Source organism: Passer montanus, unplaced genomic scaffold, assembly GCF_014805655.1.
Source record: "Passer montanus isolate IOZ18808 unplaced genomic scaffold, ASM1480565v1 scaffold10, whole genome shotgun sequence".
In the NCBI taxonomy this organism is placed as follows: Eukaryota; Metazoa; Chordata; class Aves; order Passeriformes; family Passeridae; genus Passer; species Passer montanus.
In genome coordinates this window covers 19,075,524-19,102,854 of record NW_024356505.1, presented here as the reverse complement: position 1 = coordinate 19,102,854, position 27,331 = coordinate 19,075,524, and the positions used below count along the sequence as shown (strand labels likewise).

Sequence of the window (27,331 nt, the reverse complement as noted above, 5' to 3'; positions counted from 1 at the left end):
CCTGGCCAGAAAGAAAATGCATTTATTGGGCAGAACCCAAAATTGGAACAATGAAATTTGCACCCCAAAAGAGTAATGATACTTATGGGCCTGCTACCTTGGGCCGGAGCCAAGATGGAGCCTGAGGGTCCAGAACTCCAGTATATATGCTCAGTTGAATCACCCATTTACAAGCAGTACTTGAAATAATGTCCAATCAAACAACTCTGACCACTGCTCTCTTAAACCAGCTACAAAAACAAACACGTTCAGCGATCTTTCAGATCTGGTTGGCAGCGGATTACCTCCTTGCAGAGGAAGGAGGGATCTATAGGAAATTTAATACTTCAGAATGCTGCTGGAGATTGATGACCACAGTCATGTAATTAAAAACATTATTCAAAATATTAGAAAACTAACCTATGTTGGAACACAAAAATGGACCCCTTGTCTGGAGGATCTGATTGGTGGGACAATTCGTTCGCCTGGAACGGTAAATAGTGGAAGAAATTGGTCTTTTTTGTGGTGTGTGCACTAGCAAGTGTAACATCTTTACCATGTTCAATTCCATGTCTAGTCCGGATAGTAAGCAGCATTGTCCAGAGCAGCATCATGCTGCAAGGTAATGCAGAAGGGAAAAATGTAATGTTAATAAAAGAACAGAGTGATACACTTAGTGCCATGGTCTAGCTGACAAGGTGGTGTTTGGTCACAGGTCGGACTCAGTGATCTTGGAGGTCTTTTCCAGCCTAAACGGTTCTGTGATTCAGTGTGACCCATCGTCCACAGAAAAAGAAGTAAAAATAGACATGAAAATGGAGATGAAAGGGCACACCCCTGAGTTCATAATTGTTCTGGGGAGACAGAAGGAAAATACACACATCTACAGCTATGATGAGGGAAACTTATGGTTTGAACCCATGGACAGGCTGGAGGAAGGATGGAGAAAGGAGAGCAGGAAAACCAAGAACAGTGTGTACAGTGACCTCCATTTACAGAAACACTAATGTCCCTCAGCATGGACCAGTCCTTCTGCAGGTACCAGTACTTAAAAAAACCACACGCACACACACAAACCCCCCAAACGAACCGCAACACAAACCTTCTATCTATTAACTGCAGAGCTCCAATATCTACCCAGTGCTTGCAAAATGCTATTTTTCAGTTACACTGTAATGAAAAACACCTTCCAAATCTAAAACGCCTCTTATTTAATACATTTTGTTCCTAAGAAATTCATCAACAGATAAACGTCAAGAGCTGTTGGAAAGGTAGGCAGCGTTAGCACAGGGAGATAAGAAGCGATTGCAGAGGGTTCGGTATCCTAGCAACATCCCTTGCAGTTGCCTAATGGTATTTTGGAAGAGCAGCGGCTCCAGACCGGCTGAAGTGAGGGGAATGAGGGGCTGGAGCGCGGCGGAGCTCCGCAGCCCGGCCTGAGCGCCCGGCCCTGCCGCTTCCAGGCGGGCGAGAGCGAGGTAACGCGAACAAGGGCGGGCGGACAGCGCTGCCCGGGCCGTTCTGCCGCTGCCCGTGCCCGCGGAGGCACCGCCGGAGCGCCGCGCCGCTCACCCACTGCCGGGAGCTCCGGGGAGCTGCCGCTCCGCGCTCCTCAGTCCCTCCCGGGCCCTCCCCTTCCCCCCGGGACGTTTTTCCCGGCACCCCTCGAAGCCCGGGCCGGGCCGTCGCGCGCGGCGGGCACGCCGGTCACCCGGGGGGGGGAACCGGGCCGGGCCGGGCCGGGCCGGGCCGGGGGCGGCGATGGGGTCGGGCCTCGGGGGGCAGCGTCCCGCCCGCGGTGGGGGGGACGCGGAAGAAGGCGGCGAGGGTGGCCCCTCTCGGCGGGGACGGGGCGGAGGAGGCGGCCGCGGCGCTGCGCGTCACCTGCGGCTGCAGGGACAGCAGGTGCCCGGCTGCACGCCCGGGAAGGAGAGGCGGCGGAGCAGGGGCATCCCCGGAGCCCAGCGGAGGGAGAGGGCGGCCGGGAGCCGGGAGCGCTGCTCCCGCCCCCGCAGCGGGCACTTCCTGGGCGGGCGTCCGCGGCCAGAGCTTTGGGAAGCCGTGCTTCGGCCACGGGCACTTGTTGCCGAAGGACGGCGTCAGCTTTTGGAATGAGGAAGGAGGAGCCAAATCTTCCTTCCAGCTCACCGGTGCTGTGGATTGTTACACGTCTCGTTTCAGTGTGGTTGTTGGCCTCCTATGCCGAAGAACCTTACTTTGATGGTTTGTATTTTCTGGTAGAACAAGCAGAAATGAATTTGAAAGAAATGCTTATAGCATTAGATATTTGAAGTGGAAAGATACGATCTGTGTGCTAAGTCGATAGGAAACTGCAGAGGCTCACAGAAATCCTAGATGCAGACAACACTAGCGAATGCACAACTTGTGCATTTAGCTGCATTTCAGAAGCATATGAATGTACAGAGCAACTAGCAATAAATGTGACTTAAGGAGCAGAAGGTGTGTTTGCACAGCTAACGGCATTTTTTTCCTACTTTTTGGTCGAATTATTCTGATGTGTTGCTTGACTGGTAAGGACGTGGTGGTAAAGATCAATTTCGTTACAGATTATGCAGCTCTCAAAGGATATTTATATTGTTTCATCATGGGGCCTCAGAGCTTCCCCCTTGATTCCTAAGTAAGGGATACAAGAAGGAATTAGCCCTGCATGTGTGATTAACTTAATCGAATCTTAAAGTGATTATGGAATGATAGTGGGATAAACATGTTTAAAATTAGAGTTCCGTTCTGCATTCTGTAAATTTCAAAATCCCAGATATGATGGTTGTGGAGTTTTTTTGGGGTTTTTTCATTGTTATCTTGTTTTGGTGTTGGGGTATTTCTGATTGTTTGTTTGGTATTTTGTTTAATGTGTTTGGTTTAATGTGTTTCTGTACGTGGTCCAAGTTTGTCTGAGTTTGTGTAAAAGTATTAATTTTAAAAGTGATTGGGTTGTTTTCTTTTGGTGGTGGGGCCAAGCTCTTGCATATATTCATATTGCATGGGTTTCCCTTAAATTTCCATTGGCTTGTGGAAGTGACCTTAAAGCCCTTATTGGAACAGCAGGGTGAGAGCAGTAATTTAGATGAACGTGTTCAAAGGCTCACATCAGAGGAGTCAGCCCTGGCTCTGTCACTGGGGAGCCACCAGCCCATTGCCCAGGTGTGACGTGCAGCTAGAGCAGTCCCCAGGAGGGCTGTCTGGAACAGCTCACAAGATCCAGGGGTTAGCTGCCTAGAAAATATGGGTCATATGGGATGCAGGAGAAAGCATCTTGTGACTGCACAAAATTATGGGGTGCTCCTGGGAGGGACTAAAGGAAGATGGTTTGAGGAGGAACGAGTATGGGAAAATAAAAGGGCCTGGTCAGTCTGTTTGACTGTGTCCTGGCCAGATTGCCACAGTCTGTCCTCTTTTCTCATTAAGGTGCCTTTCTGGCTGTTTTGCTGGGCGAGAGGACTCTGTGCCCTATTCTCATGTGCATACTGAGCCCTAAGTGCCAGCAGCTGGGGGTGCACAGTCAGTTGTAGGGATCTCTGTGTCTGCTGTGCCAGCAGCTGGAGGGACTGGGGTGAGTGAGGCCCTAAATGCCCAGCAGCTGGAGCAGGGACTGTGAGCCACAGAGGCGTGTGTGTCTGCAGTGCCCGTGACTGGGAGGGTGGAGTGCGTGGGTACAGGCTTGGCAAGCATGCCAGCGTGTGGCTGCTTGTGAGTATCACACAGGGAGTAGGATTAAGAGGCTTGGGAGCCAGGCTTTGAGGCGGCTGTAAGTGTAAGGACAGATACTGGTGAGATCAGAGGGCGATCAGTTTGACAAGGAGCAGGGCTCTGAGGATTCAGGCTTGGTGGCTGAATAGGTTGAGGGTCTGGGACCACTTACAGAGGGATGATCCAAGTTGTGTGTGTGTGTATATTCCCCAGTAGCAGGCCTTTCTCCTGGGCAGCTGTGGGGAGGAGCAGCATAAGGCCAGACCGTGTTTGTGTCTGCATGAACACTTGTTTTTATCTGTGCTCATCTCTGTGGTCAGCCATGTGTATGTGCATCTTTGCCTGCACAGCTATGGGAATACATCCTCAGCCTGGCTGGATCTGGGCACAGGGAGTTGCAGCAGCCTTGTTGTCAGTGGGCTGTGGGCTGCCAGGTTCAGCAGCCCCTAACACAGGAAAAAATAGTTTTTCTGTAAGCTTGAAGATGCAGAAATTGTTGACTCATGAAGCTTAAATTTAGAACCAAATCTTCAATGGCCATTACATTGTGATAGAATTTGAGAATATTTGTTGTTTTGATGGATGTGACTAGGGCTACCTGCATGAACATCTAAATATCTGTGCTAATTTAAGCTTCCATGATAGAGCAGTGGAGCATAAATTAAATTCAAACCTAGCCTTTTATTGTAGCTGTTTTTTAACATAGTGTGTTTTTTAACTCAATAAGTAAAAATAGACATTTCCTTCTATAAATGTCATAGACTCATAACATCACAAAATGGTTTGAGTTGGAAGGAAGAAGGGACCTTTAAAAATCATCCAACCCCTTTTAAAGTGAACCCCCTGCCATGAGCAGGGACACCTCTCATTAGATCAGGTGGCTCAAAGCCTCATCCAGCCTGGCCTTAATTGTTTTGCATGTCTTCCCCCTTAATAAATCCGTGTGTGGAAGAGAATATCAGCAAGGAATGGGGATGTTTATCATCTGACAACTGACCTTCCTTTTAGGCATTTTCTGGTTCTTCTCGTGTAATGCTGTAGTGTTCAGTAATTTTTGCTGTCAAGTTAAGAGACTCAATTTATGTAAAATATCAAGATATCACGAAAAATGAATATTTCTGTCCTGTTTACTGTTGGAGTTTATAAACATGTGGATATATACCCACATATGTTTATAGTGATCCATTCTGTTGGTATAAAACTGATAGAATGATAAGCAGATTATTTAGATTGAAAACTGTAACTAGAGGTATTTTGTATCAAATATGAAGTACAGCTACTACCTGCCCTGAGAAGTCCTCTTTGTGTGTGAAGTACTGCCAAATCAGCTTCTGATTTCCAATGTGATGGGTGCACTTTTAAAATTTTTCAGCATTTCCAGCACATCAAATTTTTTCTACAGAATTCAGTTGTACATAATTTCATACTTAAATGAACAGCAATTATTTTCAAGTTATTTTCTCTTTTTTTTCTCTCCTAGCAAGAGTAATTTGAACAGCTGTTGGAGCAGATAACTGAAATAGTATGGCAGAGAGACACCCAATAGTGGAAAGTAGAATAGTGAAAACCTTTTCTAGAAAGTGGTGTAGGTACCCTGTGGCCATGCATGGGTTTGTATATTTCCCCACTTTGAATATACCAAAAGAGGGCATTGTTTTATTTTGGCCATCTCCCTGTATGTATTGCAAATTTTGAGGGGACTTTGTGGTGATAGATGGGGAAAGCAAAAACAAAAAAAATAATCCTAGTACAGCAGATCCTTTGCATTGTCTTAGGCTGCTTGTATGCATGGGGGTTTTTTTGGGGTTTTTTGTGGGGTTTTTTTGTTTGTTTTGGTTTTTGGGGGGACCTGATCAAAATACTCATGTTTTCTTCTCAATTCAGTGGTGTAAAAGACAATAGAAATAAAGCTGAGAACCAAGTAATTTTTTTTAAGGCCTGGGTCACAAATGATTATACAGTAAGTTTTTTACTTTGTGATGTGATGTCTAAAGGCAGTCACTTGTCTCCACAAAGATGTAGTACTGAATTTAGGGAAGACAATGTGCAATTAAAATATTGTATAATGTGCTTGTTGATATTAAAGAATTACAGCTCCTTACCAACCCAGTTATAATAATTTTTATATATATATACACATATACATGCCCTGTACATTTCTTGATTTTTATTTTGTGCTCTGAGTTGTGTTTTCAATTTTATTTCCTTTTTCTAGCAGTGTAGAAAGAAAAGCATTACCACGTGTGAGAGCTGCTTCACTCTCAAATGTTCTTGATCTGCATGTGTTCAGTAAATCTGATGGATTTCTGAAAGTGCCAACCTAACAACACACGTGAGGTTGCATGTGTTCCATCCTTTGCTCTCCGTTCAGGAGAGCAGAAGAGCAGACAGAAAGCTGGAATGTGGAGTGTGTGCTGCAGAGTGATTTGTGCAGCTTGCTTGGGGACAGACTGTTTCCAATGCACTGCCCAGGCAGTGAGAGGAGGGGGTGCAGGCTAAATGAGTTGTTTTGGTGGCTGCAGCTCTTCTCTGATCGATGGTTTTCATCGATGCTCTGTGCAGTCCATAATTTTCTTTTTTGGGCTCCCTCATGAACTAAATTGGGTTCTGCTCACTGTCATTAATAATGATCCTAATGTAGGGAACATCATTGACTTGTTTGTAAGGCTCTGGCTTGAATTCAGTGTGTATTTAATAGTCAATGTTTTTGTAGTTTAGTCATGAGTTATTAGAAAATAGCTCAACTATTTCCAAAGATGAAAAACCCTCAACAACCTGAAATTGGTTTTCAAGTGGTTAATATATTAAAATTCACACTCGTTTTTGATGCATAGAATTCCCTTTATGCAGGCATAGCTGCTGATTTGGTTTACTAAAAATGGTCAGCAAAGTCCTGTAATTTTGGGGAGCAAGGGTGTGGCTGATATGAAGGGGTGTTTTTATTACTGGAATACAAAGTTTTTGAAGTGTAGAAGAGGCTTCAAGGCTGATGTACTTGCTTCTTCTCTTCCTTTGAAAGATTAGTGTTTCTATATGAAAACTCAAATGTTGCCTTACTCTTTTTTTCTGAAAGTCAATCCTCAGTAATTCTTAAAAGTGTAAGGACAACTGCCCTACTTTGGGAGCAGAGTTGCTTTTACAACTCTTCAAAATTTGCTTGTGATGGACATATGTTTTATTACAATTCCTGATACATTTGGCTGGAGTTTTAAGAATGGTTTGTGACCATTTTGTATCTTGACCTGTAGATTGCCATTGATCATCATCTCGTAGCTTCGTAAAAGACTCGGGTATTACATTTTAAAGTGCAGTTTTGTAGGCTGAAGAGTATAAAAAAGTGTTACAGTTTTATAAAGCTACTGCAATTCAGCGGATACATTTTTGTTTAAATGTTGCATAAATATAATTAATAGGTTCTTTTATGTACAGCCACTATCAATGGATGTGCAATTTTATATTGATATTTGCATTGCTCTTGTACTTAAATTTCTGTGCAAGCCCAAGGGAGCTGAAACTGAGCTAGAACTGAGTTCTCTGCTTTCAGAGATTTAGTCCTTGATTTCTTCCTATAGTTTTAGATTTGATTTCTATGTTAAGGCTAATGTATTTTTCATTTGGTTTTGACAGTGTCTCACCTTCAGGAGATGGCCTCTTCCAAGTCTTTGATGAACCTTCTAACCTTCACTTTTGGCTCAGCAATAGGATTTTTTGTCTGCTATCTTCTGTTTAGCATTATACTAGAAGAACAGGTTAAGATCCAGCCTCATGTTCTTCACAATGATCCACATGGTCAACACTCAGCAGATACTGACAACAATCAGCTGCAAGGACAAATGAATTTCAATGCAGATGCTGGACAGCATAAAGGTATTTCATTACACCTGGCTGGTTAGCAAATGTCCTCCCTTTTCATGCATTGCAAAACATTGCTTCTTCACTGCCAAGAATTTATATGAATCATTTTAATTCAGTTTCCTCATGTTCAGGTTACATCTAAATAACTTTTCTCCTGAGGTCTCCTAAATGGTGGTTTTCTTTGTTTACATTTTTATTACAGTAGTAATTTTTATTTTCCTTTGAGTCCGACTGTTTGTCCAACTTCTGTATCCAGACTTGTGGAGCAGTAACTTCTCAAATGAATTATTGATACCAAATGGCAGTTTTGCTAAGCAGATGTCTTTGCTAGCATTGTAGATGTGGCTGGATTGCTTTTTAGCCTTAAGAAGCTAATTTTGGACAACTTCTAACTTTTGATCTAGCCTCTAAGATAAAGCTAAAATATATTTTTTTTACAATTACTTTTTGGTATGATTAGTAAAACACAGAATTGGAGCAGGGGGGCAAAGGGAGTCACCGTGGTTTGCCAAGCTGATTACACAGCAGTCCAGGCAGAGATTGCTGTTTGCAGTCAAAGACAGAGAAATTCTCTTGCACTCTGGCTATTTTTATTTTTCCAGGGAAGGTAGACCCTTCCAATACTTCAGGAATACTTTTACCCTTTATATATTTCATTAAATGAGTTCATTCTAAATCCCAAATTCAGAGAGTGTTTGAGTAGGGACAGCTTGGATGAGAAAAATTGCACTGCAATACATTTGCTGAAGATGTTAGTAAGTAACTTGTTATTTAGACATATTTAAACTCCAAACGTTGTAAGATGAGTGTTTCACATGTAATTGTAGAACATTGTTACAGAGAAATCTGATCTATAGTTGCATAAAGTGTAAGCAGGAATATTTTAGTACCAGTTATGCAGATTTCACTGTCCATTAAATATTCTTTTATGTGAGCTAAAATCTTTCTGTATGTATCAGGTGAAAATGTTTCTTTAAGAGCAATGAATACTTTGAAAAACATTGTTTCACACTACTGATAACTGTCTTTATTCTGCTGGATTGGTGCAAATAAAAACATATTATCAACAATGACAATAGTTTCATAGTATCCTATATTACTTAATCTCATAAGTTATTTCTGGTTTACCATTTGCTTTATTCTTAAAACATATTTTGCTGGTTTAGAAATATTCATTAGGTTTTGTTAGTTAACATGAATATATAAATAAAAGATCTTATTAGCTTTTTGACCTTTCTGTGTTGTAATAATTAAGTTGTATTCATTGTGAATGGCAAAATTATTCTGTTTTAAAATTTTCATTAGTTTCCCAAGACCATAAAATATTGGAATGTACCAATTTACCCCAGAAAAACCCGGAGTAACTGAGGCAAACCATGACATCACACCGCAGCAATAAAGAGGTTGCCTCTGAGCAGTTTTTATGTAGAAATCAAGGTTTGCTAAAGCCACACTTCCTGGTGTGAACAGACACCCATTTTAATATGACTCTTACACTCTCTTTTATCTTGTGAAATTAAAATAGCTTTAAGAATTTTTGTTAGTTTGTTTGGCAATCACATCTAATATGGTTTTACAACTTTCCTCTTTTTTTAGATGAGGATAAAAATATTGCAGAAGGACTGTATCACAAGGTGAAAATACTGTGTTGGGTCATGACTGGACCTCAAAATCTAGAAAAGAAAGCCAAGCATGTTAAGGCCACTTGGGCCCAACGCTGTAATAAAGTACTTTTTATGAGCTCTGAGGAAAATAAAGACTTCCCAGCTGTGGGCCTAGAAACCAAAGAAGGCAGGGACCAACTTTACTGGAAGACTATTAAAGCTTTTCAATATGTATATGACCATTATTTTGATGATGCTGATTGGTTTATGAAAGCAGATGATGATACATATGTTATATTGGACAATTTGAGATGGCTTCTCTCAAAATACAGTCCTGAACAACCAATATACTTTGGAAGAAGGTTTAAGCCGTATGTGAAACAGGGCTACATGAGTGGAGGAGCAGGATATGTTCTGAGCAAAGAAGCTCTGAAGAGATTTGTTGCTGCATTTAAAACGAACAAATGCACTCACAGTTCCTCTATTGAAGATCTGGCACTAGGAAAATGCATGGAGATCATCAATGTGGAAGCAGGAGATTCTAGGGATACAAGGGGTAGAGAAACCTTTCATCCATTCGTTCCAGAGCATCACTTAATCAGAGGATACCTACCAAAAACCTTCTGGTACTGGAATTACAATTACTATCCTGCTGTAGAGGTAAGTCCTGAGGAACCTGGTATCCATTTTGCCAAGTGCATCTTTTGATATGTGTGAGCTTGTGATGTGTGAATTAGAATTAGGTGAAAGAATTCAAAAACAGAACTTGGAATTTTTTACATATTAAAGCTGAAAAAGAGTCTGGTTCTTAAGTAGATTTTTTTCAATGTAAACCAGCAATCTATTTTTATACTTGTAGTCAGCAGCTAAAGCATTTCTGTGGCTTAAACCAGCTGTATTTAGTGTGTCAGGAGGCAGCAGCTTTAGCTAAGGCTGCAGTGCATGGGTGGCTGAGCTGTGGACAGTTCCATCTGTAACTGATTCAGAATGGAAATTGCCTGTGTGGTTCTGTCCTGTCATACCTGTGCTTGGATAGAGACTACTTCATCTGGTGAAAAAGTCAAGCTATATTGATCAAACTTCAGAAGTATTGAAAGAATGACAGTTACATAGCAATTGTTCTCTTTGGTGTCTTTGAATATTTAATCCTAGTTTCAGTTGGATTTGAAATATTAGCAACTCTGCAACCAAAGCTGCTGAAAAAAGAAACCCCAAAACTATGCTCCAGGAAAGCGTTCTCAAACTTGAGCTATAAAATATAAGTTCTGACAAGTGTGTTAACAATGATCCTATAGCTCTTAATAATGTTAATGAAATAAAGACATTTAAAACAAAATTTTGCAATTACTTGTTACAAGTTTTTATCAGTAGGAAGTTAGATACTGATAATACTGCCAAACTCTATAATACGTCAACACAAACTGGTGCAGGTACACACACATTTTGCTTATACATTCTGTCTGGATGCTGACATAAGTAACAGGCATTTATTGTTTCATATATAAATGTTACTCATTTAGGCCTGCTTGCTGCTTCTTGGTGCTGTTTAAACATCAGCATCAAAAATTAAGTATGGAAAAGCAGAAACCTCTGACGTTAATGAGGGCAGCTAGTTTTTTCACTGGCTTGATCACAGAAGCAGGAGACTTTGTCAGCTTCATTTTGGAAAGATGCCTTGGCAGATATGTCTGGTACATTTTGCTTGCCTAACAATAACTTTTGAAGTATACTTATGACTGATAGTAGTGAATTTCTTACCATTAAATCAAGTATTTCTTTGAATTCTCCCCAGATCTTTAATCCAGGGCATGCTTTGCAGTTCTTGCTGATTATTTGTCTTTGTTTTGTGTTTCAGGGTCCTGGATGCTGCTCTGATCTAGCAGTTTCATTCCACTATGTTGACTCTGTGACTATGTATCATTTGGAATATTTGATTTATCATCTTCGTCCGTATGGGTATTTGTATAGGTACAATCCTGATTCATCAAAGAATCCAGAAGAGCAGAGCAAAAATGAAGCACTGGAGAATAATCAAAAACTAAAGCAAAAAACTTCTGAGAGCTAAATGGACTTGCAAAAAACCAAAAAGAAGCCAGTACAATGAGTAAGAGTCTCCTCAAACTTGTGCATGAAGCTTGTGGACTGAAATTACTCCTGGCGATTCTTATTGCAAAAATCAAGTTGGCAGCACTTCTTGTCACCGTGTGTACAATAGAGTCTGGTGCTGGCTCTGACTGCTTGGGATAGTGTGACCTTGCAGCCCTGCCCACAAAGATTTGGGGCCCTAAAGCTGTGAAACTGGAGGTTGCTCTGGTACAATAATATTTGGGAGAATTTGTATGAAAACCATTGTGGACAGGTTCACAGATGATTGTACCCTCTTTCTGTTCCTTTTTTTGTTCTCCTTGATTTCCTTTCCATTAAGTCAGTTCTAATATTAGAAATTGGATGCTGCCCAGTCAAGCACATCACAATGGCTTTCTGAATTATTGTCAACATCTTGAAGTTACTTTGTGTACCTTGCCCTAAAAGTAAGGCAGAGAGACAAAATTAGATTCTCCAATCTGCTTTGCCTTAACAACAGAGTGGCAGAATTTCACCTACAAGATTAATATGAATTGTTTGAGAAACAGAATTCACTGCTATGAATTACTTAAAATGTTTTAAATTCTGTTGTGCAAAACAATATGAAGTTTTTGGGGAGGAATACTCTTCTAGAGAGAAACCAGACACAGCTACTGTTGTTTAAATTGCTGAGGTGATGCAAGCTGCTTACATATTTGCCTGTGGCTTTTTTTTTTTTTCAGTTTTATTAACTTATCCTTTTGGTTGAATGGATATAAAAATCCCTCTTAGCATTTCTCAGCCTAAGGTAGATGCTTTTGAAAATAGATGTCTGTCTTCTATTCTTTCATCCCACCTGCCACATAAACCAGGAAGAATAGTATCTTAGTGAAGTTGCATTGTAACAACTTGGTTTCAGCCACTATTATAATTACTTTGTTTCCATTTTAATTTTCACTAGAGGTTAAAATTCTCAGATACAGAAATGTCCTATTTTAAAACTACACCAAAGCCAGTTTTTTTGGTTGAAGTATTTAATTTCATTTTTCTAAACATTTTTTCTTCCACTTAAAAAAATGTTTTCTGTATCTGGTTCTTGTTACCTTTTTCAGCACAAAGTGTTAAATGATCCTTTTTTCACTGTTTTTGAAGCTGAAGGGTGTAGTTATTCAGGTAAGCAAGCCGGAATGCAGGAATCTTTAAAAGTGCATTAATTTCCTCCACCACTTCATAAGTATCTCTGCCTTTTAACTGGAAACACTTTCTTGGTGTGGGACAAAATAGGTGTTTTAATTACTGATGTTTTTACAGAGGTCAAATGTATGTTTTATGGAGTTAATATAAAACTTTCTGGTTTTCTCCTTTTCAAACTGAGTGAATAGCAGTATGAGGAATGGGATTAAGTGTGACATGTAGTGTTTTATTCCACACGTGAACAGAAGGTTCTTCATCTTTTTGTTGTTTTTCACTTTCATCATATTGATGAATTTGGACATAACATAATTACCTCCAGTATTTGTTTTGAAAAGGGCACATAGTGGTAGCAGACAGCCTTATTTACTACTGCTGGTCCTTCAGGATGTTCCTGGAAGATGATGTTACCGTAAAGTACTGGAATTTTTTCTTTTCCCAAAGGTAGTTCTAGTACAGATTGGAGTTCTTTCTGTTGTCCAACAGTAAAGTCATTACTTCTTTCTGACCATTGCTCTGCAGCATGATGGTAATTACTGAAACAGCTCATGGTGTTGAAATGCTGCATTCATCTTCTCTGCCTGAATGTAGGCCAAGTTCATCTATCAAGTATTGCTTAAGTAGTTTCTGAAGGGTTAAATCTCTTGGTCTTTATGAGCAGCACTGCTTCTGAAGTACTGATAGGACGTGAGCTTTATTTTATGTCAATTGACTTAAGTAGAACATTATAACTACATTGGTTTAAGAAAGGAAAAAGTCTCCAGTTTGCTGTACTCAGAGGGATGCTTGTCCAGAGGGCAGTGGATGTTAACATGCTGAAAAGTGCTTCCTTCTGTGAGCTAAATGTTTATCCCACATGCAGCACAAACCAATCTTATTGTGAAATCCATATGGAATTGATAACTCCAATGACATTGTTCAAACAAGCAGTTAAAATATTCAGGAATACTTAAAGAAGTTACAAAAGGAAATTGAGATCCCAACCTAATCTCTTTGTAAATTCAGCCCATGTAAAAGATCTGTTGAGCTACTGTACAGTTCCTTTATTTCTGCTTTCTTCTTCAGTTCACCCATGGGGATTTAAAGATTTTCTACCGTAACAGGCAGAACTAATCCTGCATATTTTCTGCAGATTTGTGTCATATGTTTGCCCTGTGCTGTCCTGTGAAGCATTTCCACTTCATGTTACTTACTGTCCTGACTATCCTGTCTCTGGCTTTCCAGTTTCATCCAGCATAGTCTCAGGTGGACAGGAGGAAGCAGGATATTTGAGCTCCACACAGGTTTTTTGCTGGGATAACCAGGTAAACCAGCCACTGCTGAGCTCAGGGTGAAGCCTTTTCTCAGCAGCAGTTCTAGTTCTTATCTGCTGCCCAGCTGAGGCTTGTGGGTTTAGCAGAGCAGGGTGGGAATATCCCCTTCCACAAAGAGTGCAGGACTGCAGAGAGACTGGAAAAGTAAAGGAGCAAGTTCCCTTTCTGAAGGGAATAAGGCTAAGGACATAGTACCTTGTCCCTGTAGGACATGAAAAAACGCTACGCGAACACGCTGCTGTTCTCAAGGTAAAAAGGGGAAGTTTATTTTCTGACTCCAACATTTATAGATTTCCAAAGGTGATAGTGGCTTGGCAGGTGAAAGTGCCACCTCTCCAATGACACTGGACAAACTGACAGTCCATCAAATTTCTCCTCCTCCGTAAAAGAATGCAAAACAGTAAGTTATTTGTATAAAGTGTGTGACAAAGTTTGCTACAAGAATTTAAACATCAGAAGGCTTAGAAAATCTTAAAAAAACCAAGACAACACTACCTTGTGATAAATGGTGGCCTGTCTGGAGAAATAAGTAGCCTTTTCTTCAAACGTCAGTTTTTGTTTTAAAGTGTCCTTGTGCATAGGCCTCTGAATCTCTTTCTTTTGCCTTTATAACAGCACTACGAAGAATTATCCTTCTTTCCAGACAAGCTAGAAAAGTATCAAGTTTTACATTCTGTGATTATAACAGAGACCTGTTGTTCTCTGTTGAATTGTATTGCCATAACCATGAGCTGATACCTCTGAAATAATTGGTTTCTATCTCACTGCCTTCAGAAGCCTCAGTGGACAAGGTTGGCATGTGAACAGTATAATTTTCACATACAATATTACACTAATAATAGTAGTCTGCTGTTTCACTCTCAGGTCTTTGTGCTTTGAGAAAGCATTTATTGAGTTTGAGAATTTTTTGCAGCCCAAGGAGACTGTATTTCAGATGGAAAGACTTCCTGAGGCACAGCAACATGGGCTTGCTTAGCCATGCAGATTATTTCTCTGTGGTTTGGTTTCTAAAAGAGGTTTCTGAATTTTGTAAAACCTAAAAGCTTTCATTGGCACCATAGTGATTTAAATTACCCATCTAAAAATTTTGAACTATTTTCTTGAAATTACTAGGCAGTGGATGTGGGAGTGTCCCCATGCGTGACAGAGTAACATTTTAACCTTGTGGTTAAATGTGGTTTCACTTCAGAAAGATTGACAATGGCAAGAAGTTATTTTTTGATCACTGGTCTTAATCAGAGGAGAGTATTAGTGTTTGTTTACAGAGGAGAGTATTAATCTTTGTTTGCAGAAAAAGACCAATTTCTTCTTTCACTCCCAATTAATTTTTGCAGTCTGTGTTATTTAAGAGGTTACATGCTGGTGATGTTTATACCATCTCATTTTGTGGAAGTTCTTTTCACAGTACTTTTGTCTTTAAGGACACTTTCTTTGTTTTGCTTTTGTGGGGTGTATATTAAAAATCACTTTTTCTTCAGCTGTTACCATTTGATCTGTCATGCTTGCAGAAGTATAAATGTCAGTATTTGAGTAGCTGATAGACCTCTTATAAATGCTTTGTTATCTGAGCAGGGTGTTTTGTCTTTGTATAACAGAAAAGTGTGGGTTATTTCTCTGCTGTACCTGTTACTGACGCTGATAGTGCACGCACAGATAAAAATAGACCCCTCAATAAGAACCACTGGGAAAGGAAGTTTTTGTTCTTTTTCTGTCAAGAAATCGTCTGTGGAACTCCAAAAGTGTAATTTGCTTTCTTTTACCATATTGTATTTAAAATACTCCACAAATGTTATTAATAGTCTAAAAGAATTAAATATTGCTGCTGGACAGTATGCTCCACTCAAAACCTGTGAATGTTTCACTTTGCAATTATAGGTAGTTGTGTTCCTAATGGCAGATAAAAGTTGGTGATTTGTCTGGAATGGTCACTGTAAGGATTTGTTTCTTAAATACCTTCTTTGAAGTGCCTTTGACCAATTTTTAGCATCAAAATTAAGTTGAGAATTGAATAAATAAAATAAGTTATCTCGTATGCAGTTCATGTCTGTCTTCATTTACGCCTTCTGCATGCTAGTGGTGTTGCATAGCAGCACAGTTTAGTCTAATAAAAATGTTCTTTTTCTCTAGGGTGGGTACAGAAAATTAAAAAAGCTTTTCGCACGACCAATTTTTAGCATCAAAATTAAGTTGAGAATTGAATAAATAAAATAAGTTATCTCATATGCAGTTCATGTCTGTCTTCATTTACGCCTTCTGCATACTAGTTGCATAGCAGCACAGTTTAGTCTAATAAAAATGTTCTTTTTCTCTAGGGTGGGTACAGGAAATTAAAAAAGCTTTTCTCACTTGTTATGATTCTATGATTCTATATTTATGCTCTCAACAAAATAGCAAGCTACCCAGAAAACAAAGATAAAATGATTAAGTGCTAGTACCAGATTCACATAAGCAGGCAGCTGTTTCTGCATTGTCCTGATTCTTCAGTGTCTCTGTATTCTTACAGATTCCTGAGTGAACTGACTACAACTGATACCTCAGAAATAAAGCAAAACTGTCCAAAATTAACCACCTTGTTTAAAAAAAAAAGGATTTATTCTTTCAGTGAACCTCTTATTTCTGAATAAAAAAGACCTGTTAAAATTTAAAAGTTGTGCTTTCTAACATAAATGTTTGTGCAGAACAGCATTCAGCAGTAGAAGTGCTGGCACTTGGACAGCTGGGAGTTGTCTTTACATCTGGAACTCTGGTTGTTGGATGAGGTGTTGGCAGAAGCACAGTACAGCTGTGTGTCATTACCTTAAGTACTGTAATAGACCCTGCTAATACTATTAACCTGGATTAATTAACTGTTTCATTTCAAAGTGCAGGAAATGGGTGACAGCCAGTTTAACTGAGCTCAAAAGCTGGGATATTTGAGGGAACAATTGAACAGACCATAAAAGCTCCTGTCAAATTTCAGGTGAAGGTTATGCTTTTATGTGGTGGTGCTGCTGTAACTTACAAATTGTCAGGATCAGACTACATCCAGCACATTGCAGGGCAATGCCAGTGCTGGAGCAAAGCAAAAGCTACAGCTGCTACATTGGAGAAAAACTGTTTCATAAGTGTGGGTTTGCTTTGCTTGCTTTTTGGATGTTTTTTTTAACATTAATATATAACAGACTCACCCATTTGATTACCAGAAGTTGTAGGCACAGTGAAATTTCCATAAATGACGGTAAGCTCTTGTAGCCAGCTCACAGAAAGCTTCACTTGCTCAAGGGAATTTTCCTAGAGCTCTTCCCTGTGCACTAGTGCCAACTAAAAAGTAAGTAAACATTTTACACCCAGGAACTGCTAAGTTTGTTCTAAGCTGCAGGGAAGATAAGCCTCTGAATCGCTCATTCCAGTGCTTGCTCTTGAATGTTTAGCAGCATTTCTTCCTTTCTGACAATGTTTCACCTTAATGAAGCCCATCCATGGGTTCCTGAAATTTGATGGTGAGGAGCTTTTTCTGACTTACATGAGGAGTAAGTGAGACAATCAGAGCTCTGCAGTGAACATTTTCATTTTTACACAAGTATAGAAATTTAAGACAGACTTGGGAAAACAGATGGATTGTGGGATCTCACTTCTAGGTTAGGGTGATAGTTGGCATTTTTGAAGGGAAAGTTGTTATTTAATTCAGAAATGTAGCCTGAGGTCTTCATTTTTTTCAGCTTTCTAATATATAGTCTTTCAAGACTTCTTAAAATGCCAATAAAATAAACTGTAAAGATGTTTTTCTCACTTATTAAGAAAAAGAACGTTGGAGGGAGGCTAATTCTGTGTGTATGTTTGTTTGTTAACACTGGAATTTGGACCCAATGTGGTTTTGAGCTGTGCCCTACACACTCTCCTTTTAACTCTTCTTTTCAGACATTTCCAGCCCCCTGTTCTGTTGAGTATAATGTTCCTCCTTTCTTGCGATACTACAGGACTAGTACAGTCCCTTTTTTCCTTCCTCCCCAAAAATGCTCTTCTGTAAGCTTTCTTTTATTTAGGGAGGCTGAAGCCTCAAGTTCTGGAGTCTCCACTGTACTGACCAAAGCATCATCACAGTTCTGTGTTACACACCTGTGGGGATAAGAAAGTGTCAATTCTTTTGCCATAGCTTAGGTGTTCTCTTCTTTGAGGTGTGATTTGTCTTTTAAACATTCCCATCTTTTCTCCTTTTTGGTTTCCTTTTTCTGTCAATGGTTGCACCACCTGATCTGCAAAGTGCTGTTTGAGGAGTACATGGTACCAATGGGAGCTGAAGGCCAGGTATGATCCCACAGACAGACCTGTCTGCAGTAAACTTAGTGACCTACAGCAGGTTTTAAAGTCAGTCTAAAGCAAATCACTTCAAAGCAAGTGTTGGAACCGGGTTTTATCACTTAGTGCTTAAAATATTTCTCAGTTTGCAGGCAGATGGGCTGGAGATTCCAGCTAAATCCAGCTAAGATTAGTTGTGCTAAAGAAGCATGAAAAATATTTTCCTTGGGAAGAGGGAATTATTTGTAGCAATGTTGCCTGGAAAGGAACACGAGTTTTCCAACTGTCTTCTGAGCATTGCTGAAGTCACTATCTTATTTTTTCACTTTTACACAGAGGTGAACATTCTTTGAAAGATGAGTACATGGCAAGAGAGTTTAAAATTCATACCTGAATAGAGATGGGAATTTCATGGGAGTGTTTGTTACATCAAAAGTTGATGTAAGCAGCTTATTTATTTCATGTAAACTCTGCTTTATTGAGTAGGTGTGTAAGTTTGCAATACTGTTCTTCAGTTGTACAACACAAACCTGTGATGTCTGTGAACCCACCACTTTGGCATCTTGAAATCAAAAAGGCTGCTTTGCTTCTTTGAATTTCTAACCTGGCTTCCAGCAACTCCTCGGCACCTTCTCATTCCCCTCCTAGGATAAAATTCTAAGTGACTGCAAGGAAAGGAGCTCTGTCAATAGCTTCAGTCACCTAAAGAACCACATCACCTTCTCATGCTGCTGCTTCCCTGTTCCACCCTGTGCTTTCAGTATTTCCCAACAGACCTGGATCCTGTCTGGTCTCAGGGAGTCAAGGTTTTGACTCTTCCTCCTCTGTCAAAGAACTGATAAAAAAGACTTAGGAATTAATGTGCATTAGTGCAGTGCACCTTTAAAAACTTGGACTATGATTTTTGTTGTATTTTTTTCTTTCACTGTCCCCTTGGGACAATGAAAGAGTTCTTAACTGGGAATCATGCAAATGTTGTGCTATTAAGTGCTGGCTTCCTGCTTCCTGCCCCTGGAGATGGAGAGCATAAGATTTAACATAAATGTTAACTTAGGGCCAAGTGAGTACTTGGCACAAATCAAAACAAATACATATGTCTCTAATTAATTATTTTTAATGCTGTTAGATGTTTTATTCAATCTAGTCACTCTAAATGTGGGAGTACTGTTAAATGTTTGTTCTCTGACTATTTCTCAAGTGGAGGATGTGGCTGTAAAGTGGAGTCTAGATCCTTCCTAGATTTGTAATCCAGATTAGCACTCTGCAGGGATTAATCCTAAATCAAATGAAAATCACACCTGAGGGTCTGAAATTTTCCCGGCACAGGAGAGTGCTTCACCAGCACTTGACCATTTACCATTGAAAACAGCAGGTTTCACATATTCCACTGTAGGATCTGTTGGAATCATAGCTGGAATATGGTTAATGTTTCAAGGACAGGAAGGGTAATCATGTCTAAACCAAATTTTCAAACATCATTTAGAAAAGCAAACTGCTGTTCAGAAGCTGGCAATACTTCCCTGGGGACAATGAAGCCTTTGTTCCTATTCCTGCCCAATGTTAGTCAGGGTTTTTTTTTTCAGAGAATAGGCGGTGTCTGTTTACCCAGATTAAAACATCATTTGTCAGTCTAATCAACAGCAACCTGCTTTTAAACTATTTCCCTGTGGGCCAGCTTGGGCTCTATGCACTTCATCTTTGCCAGCTTCCAAAGCTGCATTTCATATATCTTGTTCAGACTCATTCAAGGAAATATTTCCCAAAAGGCACTGGACATGTCTTCTTTTTGGGTAAGCTTCATGATGTCTAAATGCAGAAGTTGTCCTATCAAACACAGAAGTTGTCTTACCAAATGTAGATCTGAATGTGCACAAATTGGTACTGTTCCCAGTGGGAGAAGTCTCATGCATCAGCTCTATCTTCTTGCTTTAAAACTATATAAAAGTAGCATTTGAGTCTCATTAGTAATGGTACAACTACTACTACTTTCTCCAGGAGAATAAGTTAGATTCACAGAGCCTTGATTATTTCATAAAAACCTATTATAATTGCACAAAATTCCCTGTTCTGCCAGTCCATGTGTTGGCCAGCACTTCTCCTTCAAGAAGTGTCAGCAATACCAACTGAGAACCGAGCCTTACAGATGTGTGGTGGCTTTCTGGTTTGATCTGGTCTTTGCAGCAAACAGTTTCAGTGTTGCTGAATTATTTTTTGTTTGTTTAATTTTGTGAGTCACAGTTGTAGATTTTATGCATATTATAAAAGCAAAAACTTTCTAAAAGATCCATACGTACTGGTGGTGAGCTGCCACCCTGAACTCTCAGCCCTTGTGAGCCTCAAAGAACTGGAGGAAGCATGAGTTTCTCTTACATATAGCATCTAAGAATTTTATTCCTCACATCAGGACAAAATAAGGAAACTCTTACAAATGTTTAACAGTATGAAAAAAACCCATGAAAGAATGGTTGGAAAAAATTTGCTGTGTCCTATTAGCCACACATATTTGTGGGCTAGATGTCTGGGCCCAGGAGAGACTGAGAAAGCTGTTGCAGCATATAAATGAACCAAAAACATTAGGAGGTTTCCTGTGGCTTTTGCAGTTAGGCAAAGGTTAATTACACATGTTCAGCTGGACCAGCTAGTCCTTTGACTTTTAAATATAATTGTGTATGCAGGAGTATTGTTTCTAAGATGAGCATAAGGTAACAAAATGCTAGTATGAAGAATGTCCGTGTCCCATGCTAGTTATCAGTCAGTAGTGGAGCAACTCTAAAATGACTGAAGAGAGGACAATCCCTTTGGATTTTACTCTTTTGTAATGTGCTTGGATGGCTGAACTCCAAAATGTTCCAGCAGGAGCACCTTATCAAGGGAACACCTTCACAGTGGGTTTTCTGCACAGCTTCTCGATTCCTGCTGCCAGCCAGCACATTCTGTATTCAATACCTGCCTGACCTCTCCCCCTGACTGCCCTTGGGAGCTTTGGACTGTTCAAGAGGGTCAGGTTTGAGGATGAGACTCACTTCCCTAGGATATTTGCCTGTGTGCAAGAGTAAGCTTGAGTAATGCAACCTGACCTTGTAGTTTACTCTCCTTTCAGAAGAAATCCTGAATGGACTGGATAATTTCTGTGGTCTTTTCCTACCTGAATTTTCCTACAATCCTAAAAATGTCTTATTAGGTTTGCACATGTTCTGCACCTCCATGTTTTACCTTCAGCTCCTCCATGTCTTGTCTTGTTGGTCCCTTCTGCTGCTTTGCATTCAGCTCCTTCTGCAGCCCACAGAGCCCCTGCCTGACCATCAGCAGTGCTGGATCATGCCCATCTCACCCTTTGAGTCTTCATGTTCTCCCTTTCCTTCCAGAGCAACAGTGGTGTTGTGAAAGTTCTGCTTATCATTCTGAGGAGCACTACACTAAGCATCTCTTCATAGTCCTGTATTATAGAAGGGTGTGGAAAAGGAATTGTTCTGTTAGATTGCATGACTAACTACAGGATGAGTTTGCCCTCCTTGCAGTGTTGTGTCCTGGTTAACGCACACTGGGGTTTATGGGTCTAAAATCCTTTTCTCTGTCCCTGTACAATCACCATGCTTATTGCTTGCTGAACTATGATCTTGCATTTCCTTGGTATTGGTAACCCTGGTATTGGCACAGTTCCTTTTTCTGTTACAAGACCTTCTAATCTCCGACAGCCAGGAGGTAGCTGCTAGTGAAAATGATGATTATAGGCAATGTGAGAACAAGATCCAAAATGTTTTTTAAGTAATAGAGTGGAGCCAGTTCTGCTTGTAGCACCTGTGCATAACTTAAGCCCAGTGCTTACGAATTATTTGCAATTCTTAAAAAGCATATGCATAAAGACCAGGAAACAAATGCAACAAGGCAGGAAACACTTTCTCTTGATGTTCATTCAGCATTACGCTGATATTTAGCATTTCACTGCTGCTTCACAAAGACATCTGCTCAGTATTACAGCAGGAAGCAAGCTAGTTAAAGAAAGCACAGTTAAACACAGCCAGCATCCAAAATCTGTATGTTGAGGCCCGCAGGAGGAAATGTCCAAATAAATGCTTGCTAGCCTCTGGTAACCAGCTGGCAAGTAGACTGCCTGAGAGGAGTGGAGATTGTATTATATCACAAATAACTTCCAGATCTGATAATAATCCTGCCCTCTACCATTGTAGCTATGTGATTAAGAGGTAGTGCTGGAGTGGGCTCCCATTACAGAACAAGATGCTAGAGAAAAAGGCCTAAGATAAATAAAAATAAAAATATCTCCCTGTGCAAAATGTACCAATTAAAAAGAAAAAAAATAGAGGAGTTTAGTGAGATGATGTTCTGAATGAAGCCTTGTTTTCAGGGCTGTAACCTCAGGAAACTTTGCAGAGATTGAGTGTGCTGGGCCATGGCTAGTTTGAGCTGACTGGAGGGGTGGGCTCAGCCTGTGCCCCAGGCTGTGTCCAGGAGGGGCCAGACTGGGTGTATCGAGGCACAAAGCAAAAGCAGAGTCTGAAATCTTTATGTTTCCTGCACCACCCTGGACACTGGCTCATGAGCTCGGGAGCCCTTCACTTTTTATTTATTGACTGATTGTTAGAATTTTTTTCTTGATTTGCCAGATTTAGCAGTATTGCAATGGTTATAGATGGAGGGGGGTTCTGCAAGGGGATTCACAATTCACAAGGGGATTATGGGGTGTGTTGCTCTTTGGCTTTCATACTATGGTACAGTGCATACAAGCCCTTTTTACAGCTGTGTTCCTGCTTAGTGTAAATACCTTGGCCCTGCAATGCTCAGAATCTGGTTTGTGGAACATCCTGTTTACACAATGTTCAGGTTAAGCCAGTTTTAAAACAACTTATGAATTTGCTAAAGAGACCAAGGAGCAGCTACAGTGGTCTGTAGAAAATGTAAGTTTTGAGATGAATTAAGAGGCAATTTAAGCAGCTTCTGCTGCTGAGCTGAATTTTGGAAGTTGTTACTTTGATATTCTTTCTAAAAACCTGTTGATGTCTCACTGATTGTTTTACAGAGGCATTTTGTTGTTTTCCTCCTGGTGGCACTGCAGGATAACACTGTGGTCCTTGGGGCACTGTACTGCAGCTGCATCATTTAAGATGCTGGGATATCTTCTTGCTGACACAACAAGTTCTGTTATGCTTGACTTGTTGTACTCGTACAACACACACTTACTGCATGATAACCTACAACTTACTTGTGGGACCTATGTTGGATGAGTTTCTCTTCTTAAAAAGGAAAGAGCTTCAACCAGTTTAAGAACTGTAAACAAATCAGACTCATCACTGAGAGTGTTAAAAAATCTCAAAAAAGCCTGACATATGACTGCTAAATTCTCAACAACTCTCAACGTGTCTGGTTTCCACTCAGACACGTTCACTTGTGTCCTCTAGAATGTACAACAAGTACTGTGACTTTTGATTGACTATATTGTATGGTTCATATGGAAAAAGAATGGAAGATTTCTACTTGGAAACATGATTGTTCCCTTCAAGAAGAACATGGTGCTGCCTCCAGCACTGCCCTCATCAGTATACTCTCCAGTTATTACAGATACTGTGTATTTTGGCAGCCTTTGCCTCAAGTCACTTATGATCTGTTCAGTTACGTAGTGTGCAGACTAAAAACATCCAGTCATAGTCCTCTGAGGGAGCCTGAAATAAAAATATTAATCTTCAAACCCAGATTTTATATGTGAATCTCATTATGTGTTAATTAATTTGAAAATGCTGCCTCTCTGGTCAGCAGAAATATATCTTACCTATTAATTCACAATGTAGTTAAGACTGATAGAAACTATCCTTTGAGAAAACATGATGCACTAGGGAGTTGCCCTGAATGAAGTAAGAAGGAGCTGAAATTACCAATTATGTCATGAATGTAATTCAGAAGAATTACTAGCTATTTGCTTTCCATGGAAAAATCTGTCCCCAGGCTCAATCCCCACACCCATGCCTGTGTGCTCAGCCAGCCCAAGGGGCAGCAGGCAGCAACCAGGCCACAAAATCCCTGAAATCCTTCATGCTTTCCAGTGCTCAGCATCTCCCTCCCCTGCAGCCCCTCTTTGCAACCCCTACCTCTGAAGGCACATCCTAGGGGCCTTTCTGATTTGTTGATCAGCTTTTTACTGCTCTGGCAGGGTTTTTTTAAGTGTCCTGAAAGCTTTAAGCTGCTGAGACAGGAGCACCAGTCAAAACAATTCCAGCAGAATTTGGGATTAGCTGAGTTATTTTAAAGCTAATCCAAAACTCTTTGGAGGTTTTACTCACATGTTGAGCTTGTGCTTGCCAGATTTATTCTTGTCAAAGCACTTATTGACCACTCTTTTTATAATAAGAAATGGTTTCTTTGTGTCCCAGGGCTAACCATGCCAGATGCTGGTAATTCCTTTTGCCAAACCAATAAAATGCAAAAAATCTCCCTTCTCCCTCACTGTCCATGTGTAGGGAGGTTACAGCTGCTAAAAGCAGGGGTTGTAGGACAATGGGCTCTCCTTCTTTTGTCTTACAAATTGCTCCAAAATAGGTCTTACATACATTAGAATGCCAAAATAGAAAATCTTTATGGATTACCTTTTAAAGCATTTGACTGAATTTCTAGACATTCCTGGTTAGGAAAAAAAGTCACACTTCAGTAGCATTGGCTCAAAATTTGAGTTTCATTTATCTCTAAAGCTTAGAACTGATTTTGTCTCATGAAAAGATGTAATTATAGTCCTGGAAGTAAAGACCCTTTTATTTAAGGCAGTCTCAAGCAAATAAATCTGGTAACTAAATATAATTTATAATTCATATTTAGTTGTCTATCTACCAAGTATAGTAGCTGAGATGTCTGCTTACATTTTCCTGTGGAATTTCAAAACCTTGATGTGCTGCAGATTGGCTTCAGCAGCACCAGGAAGAGTTTTATAACTGGGTAGGTAAAAGTTCAGCCTAGGAAGACAAAAAATTATTCTAAAGAATGGATAAATAAGAAGCTGCAGGAGGAAAAACAGTAATGTCTAAGATCTCAGTGTTGAACCTATAGTTTGTCATGTGTCAGCCAAAAAAATTGCTCTACTTGCTGGTAGAGCTGGGGTGTCCCAGGACACACAACTGCCCATAAACATTTTGGCCCTTTCACTGAGAGGTGGAGGAGGAGAGTTATTTGTTTTGCTAATAGAAAAGCATCATGAGGTTACCTATGAGAATGTGTTTGTAGCCCTGTGCTGTGATGCCCTTGCAAGCTTTGGGAAGGGTTTTCTCTATGTACAGATGGTATCAAAGGAGATCAGGAAGCAACCAAAGAAAAGAAGTGTGGGAATGTGGCACCAAATCTATACTGTCCATAAAATGTTTCTTTACAACAAAATGTATATTTTGGTCTCAGCCATGCTATCAATAGCATAATTTTTAATTAATCTTTTTCTTCTTCTTTATTTTCTTTTTCTTTCCATTTTACCCTCCAGGGAATGTCTTTGATGGCACCTTCCAAATGAGGAAACATGTAAATCAGTTTTCCAAGGATGTTCAAAACTGCAGTGCAGGAAATGTTCCATATCTTCAGTCAATTTAGGGTAACAGAGAGGAAATTTGAAAATGTAAAAGGAACAGAGGACTTTCAGACAGCAGACAGCAGGACGGTCAATGCAGAGGCAGTGTTATTAATGTCTGAGTGAGTCCTAGGGACAGACAGCGAGTGAACTGGGTTAAGGCAAAAGATTAATTCTGTTTGACAGTTGTAACAAGAGAGTGGTAAAGCTTCTCAAAGTGAAAAGCTGCTACTGCTCTATGCTGAGCAAATTAAACACTATTTTCCTGTTAATTTTCTGAGTCTTTATCTGAACTCTTAGAATCAAGGATGTCAGAAAAAGAATTTATCTTATAATTATCAGTTCTATAGAAAATCTGTTATTCACTACTCTTAGCTTTTATGGTTTATAACACTTGTCCTGGTCTAGCAGAAGATTTAAGGATTTAGGGATTAAACTATTCTAGCTTTTAAAATTTGCCCGTGACAAAAAGAAAGGGTTTGTTTGCCTGTGAAAACTGTAATTCTCTCAGCAATGATTTGGTATGATTTTACACTAGTCAGGAATAAAACAGTGAATGTTTGGCAAGCAGGGCCCTCTCCTGGTTTATTGCCCCATGACACCCTTGGGAAGACAGAGCTGGGTGAGGAGACACGGGAACCAATGCTGCCAATCACTGCTGATGCAGATTTAGAGAAGAGTCCTTTCAGGAGGGACTTATGTGCTTTTCCATGTTTTGCTAAGTATCAGAGCATACATTCAGAGTTTGCAGTCTAGAGCTACACAGAAAGACCTGAACAGAAAAGGATGTCCATTTCAGGATAATCTGATTTGAACAGCATACAACTAACTTTCAAGACAACCTTCTAGCCTTCACTTTTCCCTCTTTGCTACAAAAGGTTTAGTCAATTCTACATGAAAGTGGAAAATAAAGCAGTGGTCTTTTGTATAACACTAGTTTAACTGCATTGAAACAAGTCCTTGTATGCATGTTAAAGAGTAACTGCTTGTTTTATACCCTTGTTAAGTAACAAATGATGTCACTGTTTGTACTTACTAAAGCTTCTCAGCTTTACCAGAAAGGTTTTCAATAAACTTTATAGAAGATATTGCAAACCCATAACCTACATCTTAATATTTATTCCCAAACTCATTATCCCCAGTATTTCTTAGACAGATGTATGTCTTTGTCTGGAGATCTGGAGCTGAACACACAGCTAATTCCATCCTTGAAGCAACTGCCCAAGAAAGCAAGATTAGAACAGTTTTGAAAGATCTTGCAGATTCTTAGTTTTTCTTGCAATTCCAGTGTGCTTTGCTGCTGTGAGTTTCCAGGTGCAGCTAAATGTAAAATGTTCCTGGTAGAAGTGGTTCTTCATAGTATGCATAGTACAAGGTAATATCTTTCAGTTTTACTATTCCATGTCAGAGAGAAATTAACTGTGCCCTTGGAGGGTTTTTGAATTATCTTGTTATTATATTATCATCATTTTAGTTTTGAGTATAAGAATAGGATGTTTTCTGGGGCTGCTCTCAGTTTTTTTAATTTCTAACTTGAAAGTTATTTAAATGGCCAGATTTTTGGGAGAAGATTTTAAAACTTTAAACTCTACTTCAAGCACAGCTTTCCACAGAATTAGGTTTGCATCTTATTTGTTGCAAAACAAGTTCATTTTGCAAAGTACACCCTGTCATATATTTACAAATTGTGCAAGTAAGTGTTTGAACATATCAAGAGTTGTCCGTACTGCCTGTGTAGATTCTATTCTTTTGTTTACAAAGAAATAATGATGCTTGACTCTTTATCAGGT

General features: G+C 39.9%; 1 protein-coding gene across 2 annotated transcripts; it reads left to right on the top strand.

Annotated features, from left to right (window-relative positions):
• Positions 1 to 1,218: 1,218 nt before the first annotated feature.
• On the top strand, positions 1,219 to 15,750 carry C1GALT1 (core 1 synthase, glycoprotein-N-acetylgalactosamine 3-beta-galactosyltransferase 1). 2 transcript variants are annotated; one of them, XM_039709123.1, is made up of 4 exons: positions 1,219 to 1,457; positions 7,315 to 7,554; positions 9,139 to 9,806; positions 11,002 to 15,750. In XM_039709123.1, exons 2-4 carry the CDS (start codon positions 7,332 to 7,334, stop codon positions 11,209 to 11,211), a joined length of 1,101 nt encoding a protein of 366 aa, XP_039565057.1. In that variant the 5' UTR covers positions 1,219 to 1,457; positions 7,315 to 7,331; the 3' UTR covers positions 11,212 to 15,750. The 2 variants fall into 2 exon arrangements, with proteins under 2 accessions (XP_039565057.1, XP_039565048.1); XM_039709114.1 differs by lacking the exon at positions 1,219 to 1,457 and adding an exon at positions 1,742 to 2,202.
• The last annotated feature ends 11,581 nt before the right edge of the window (positions 15,751 to 27,331 follow it).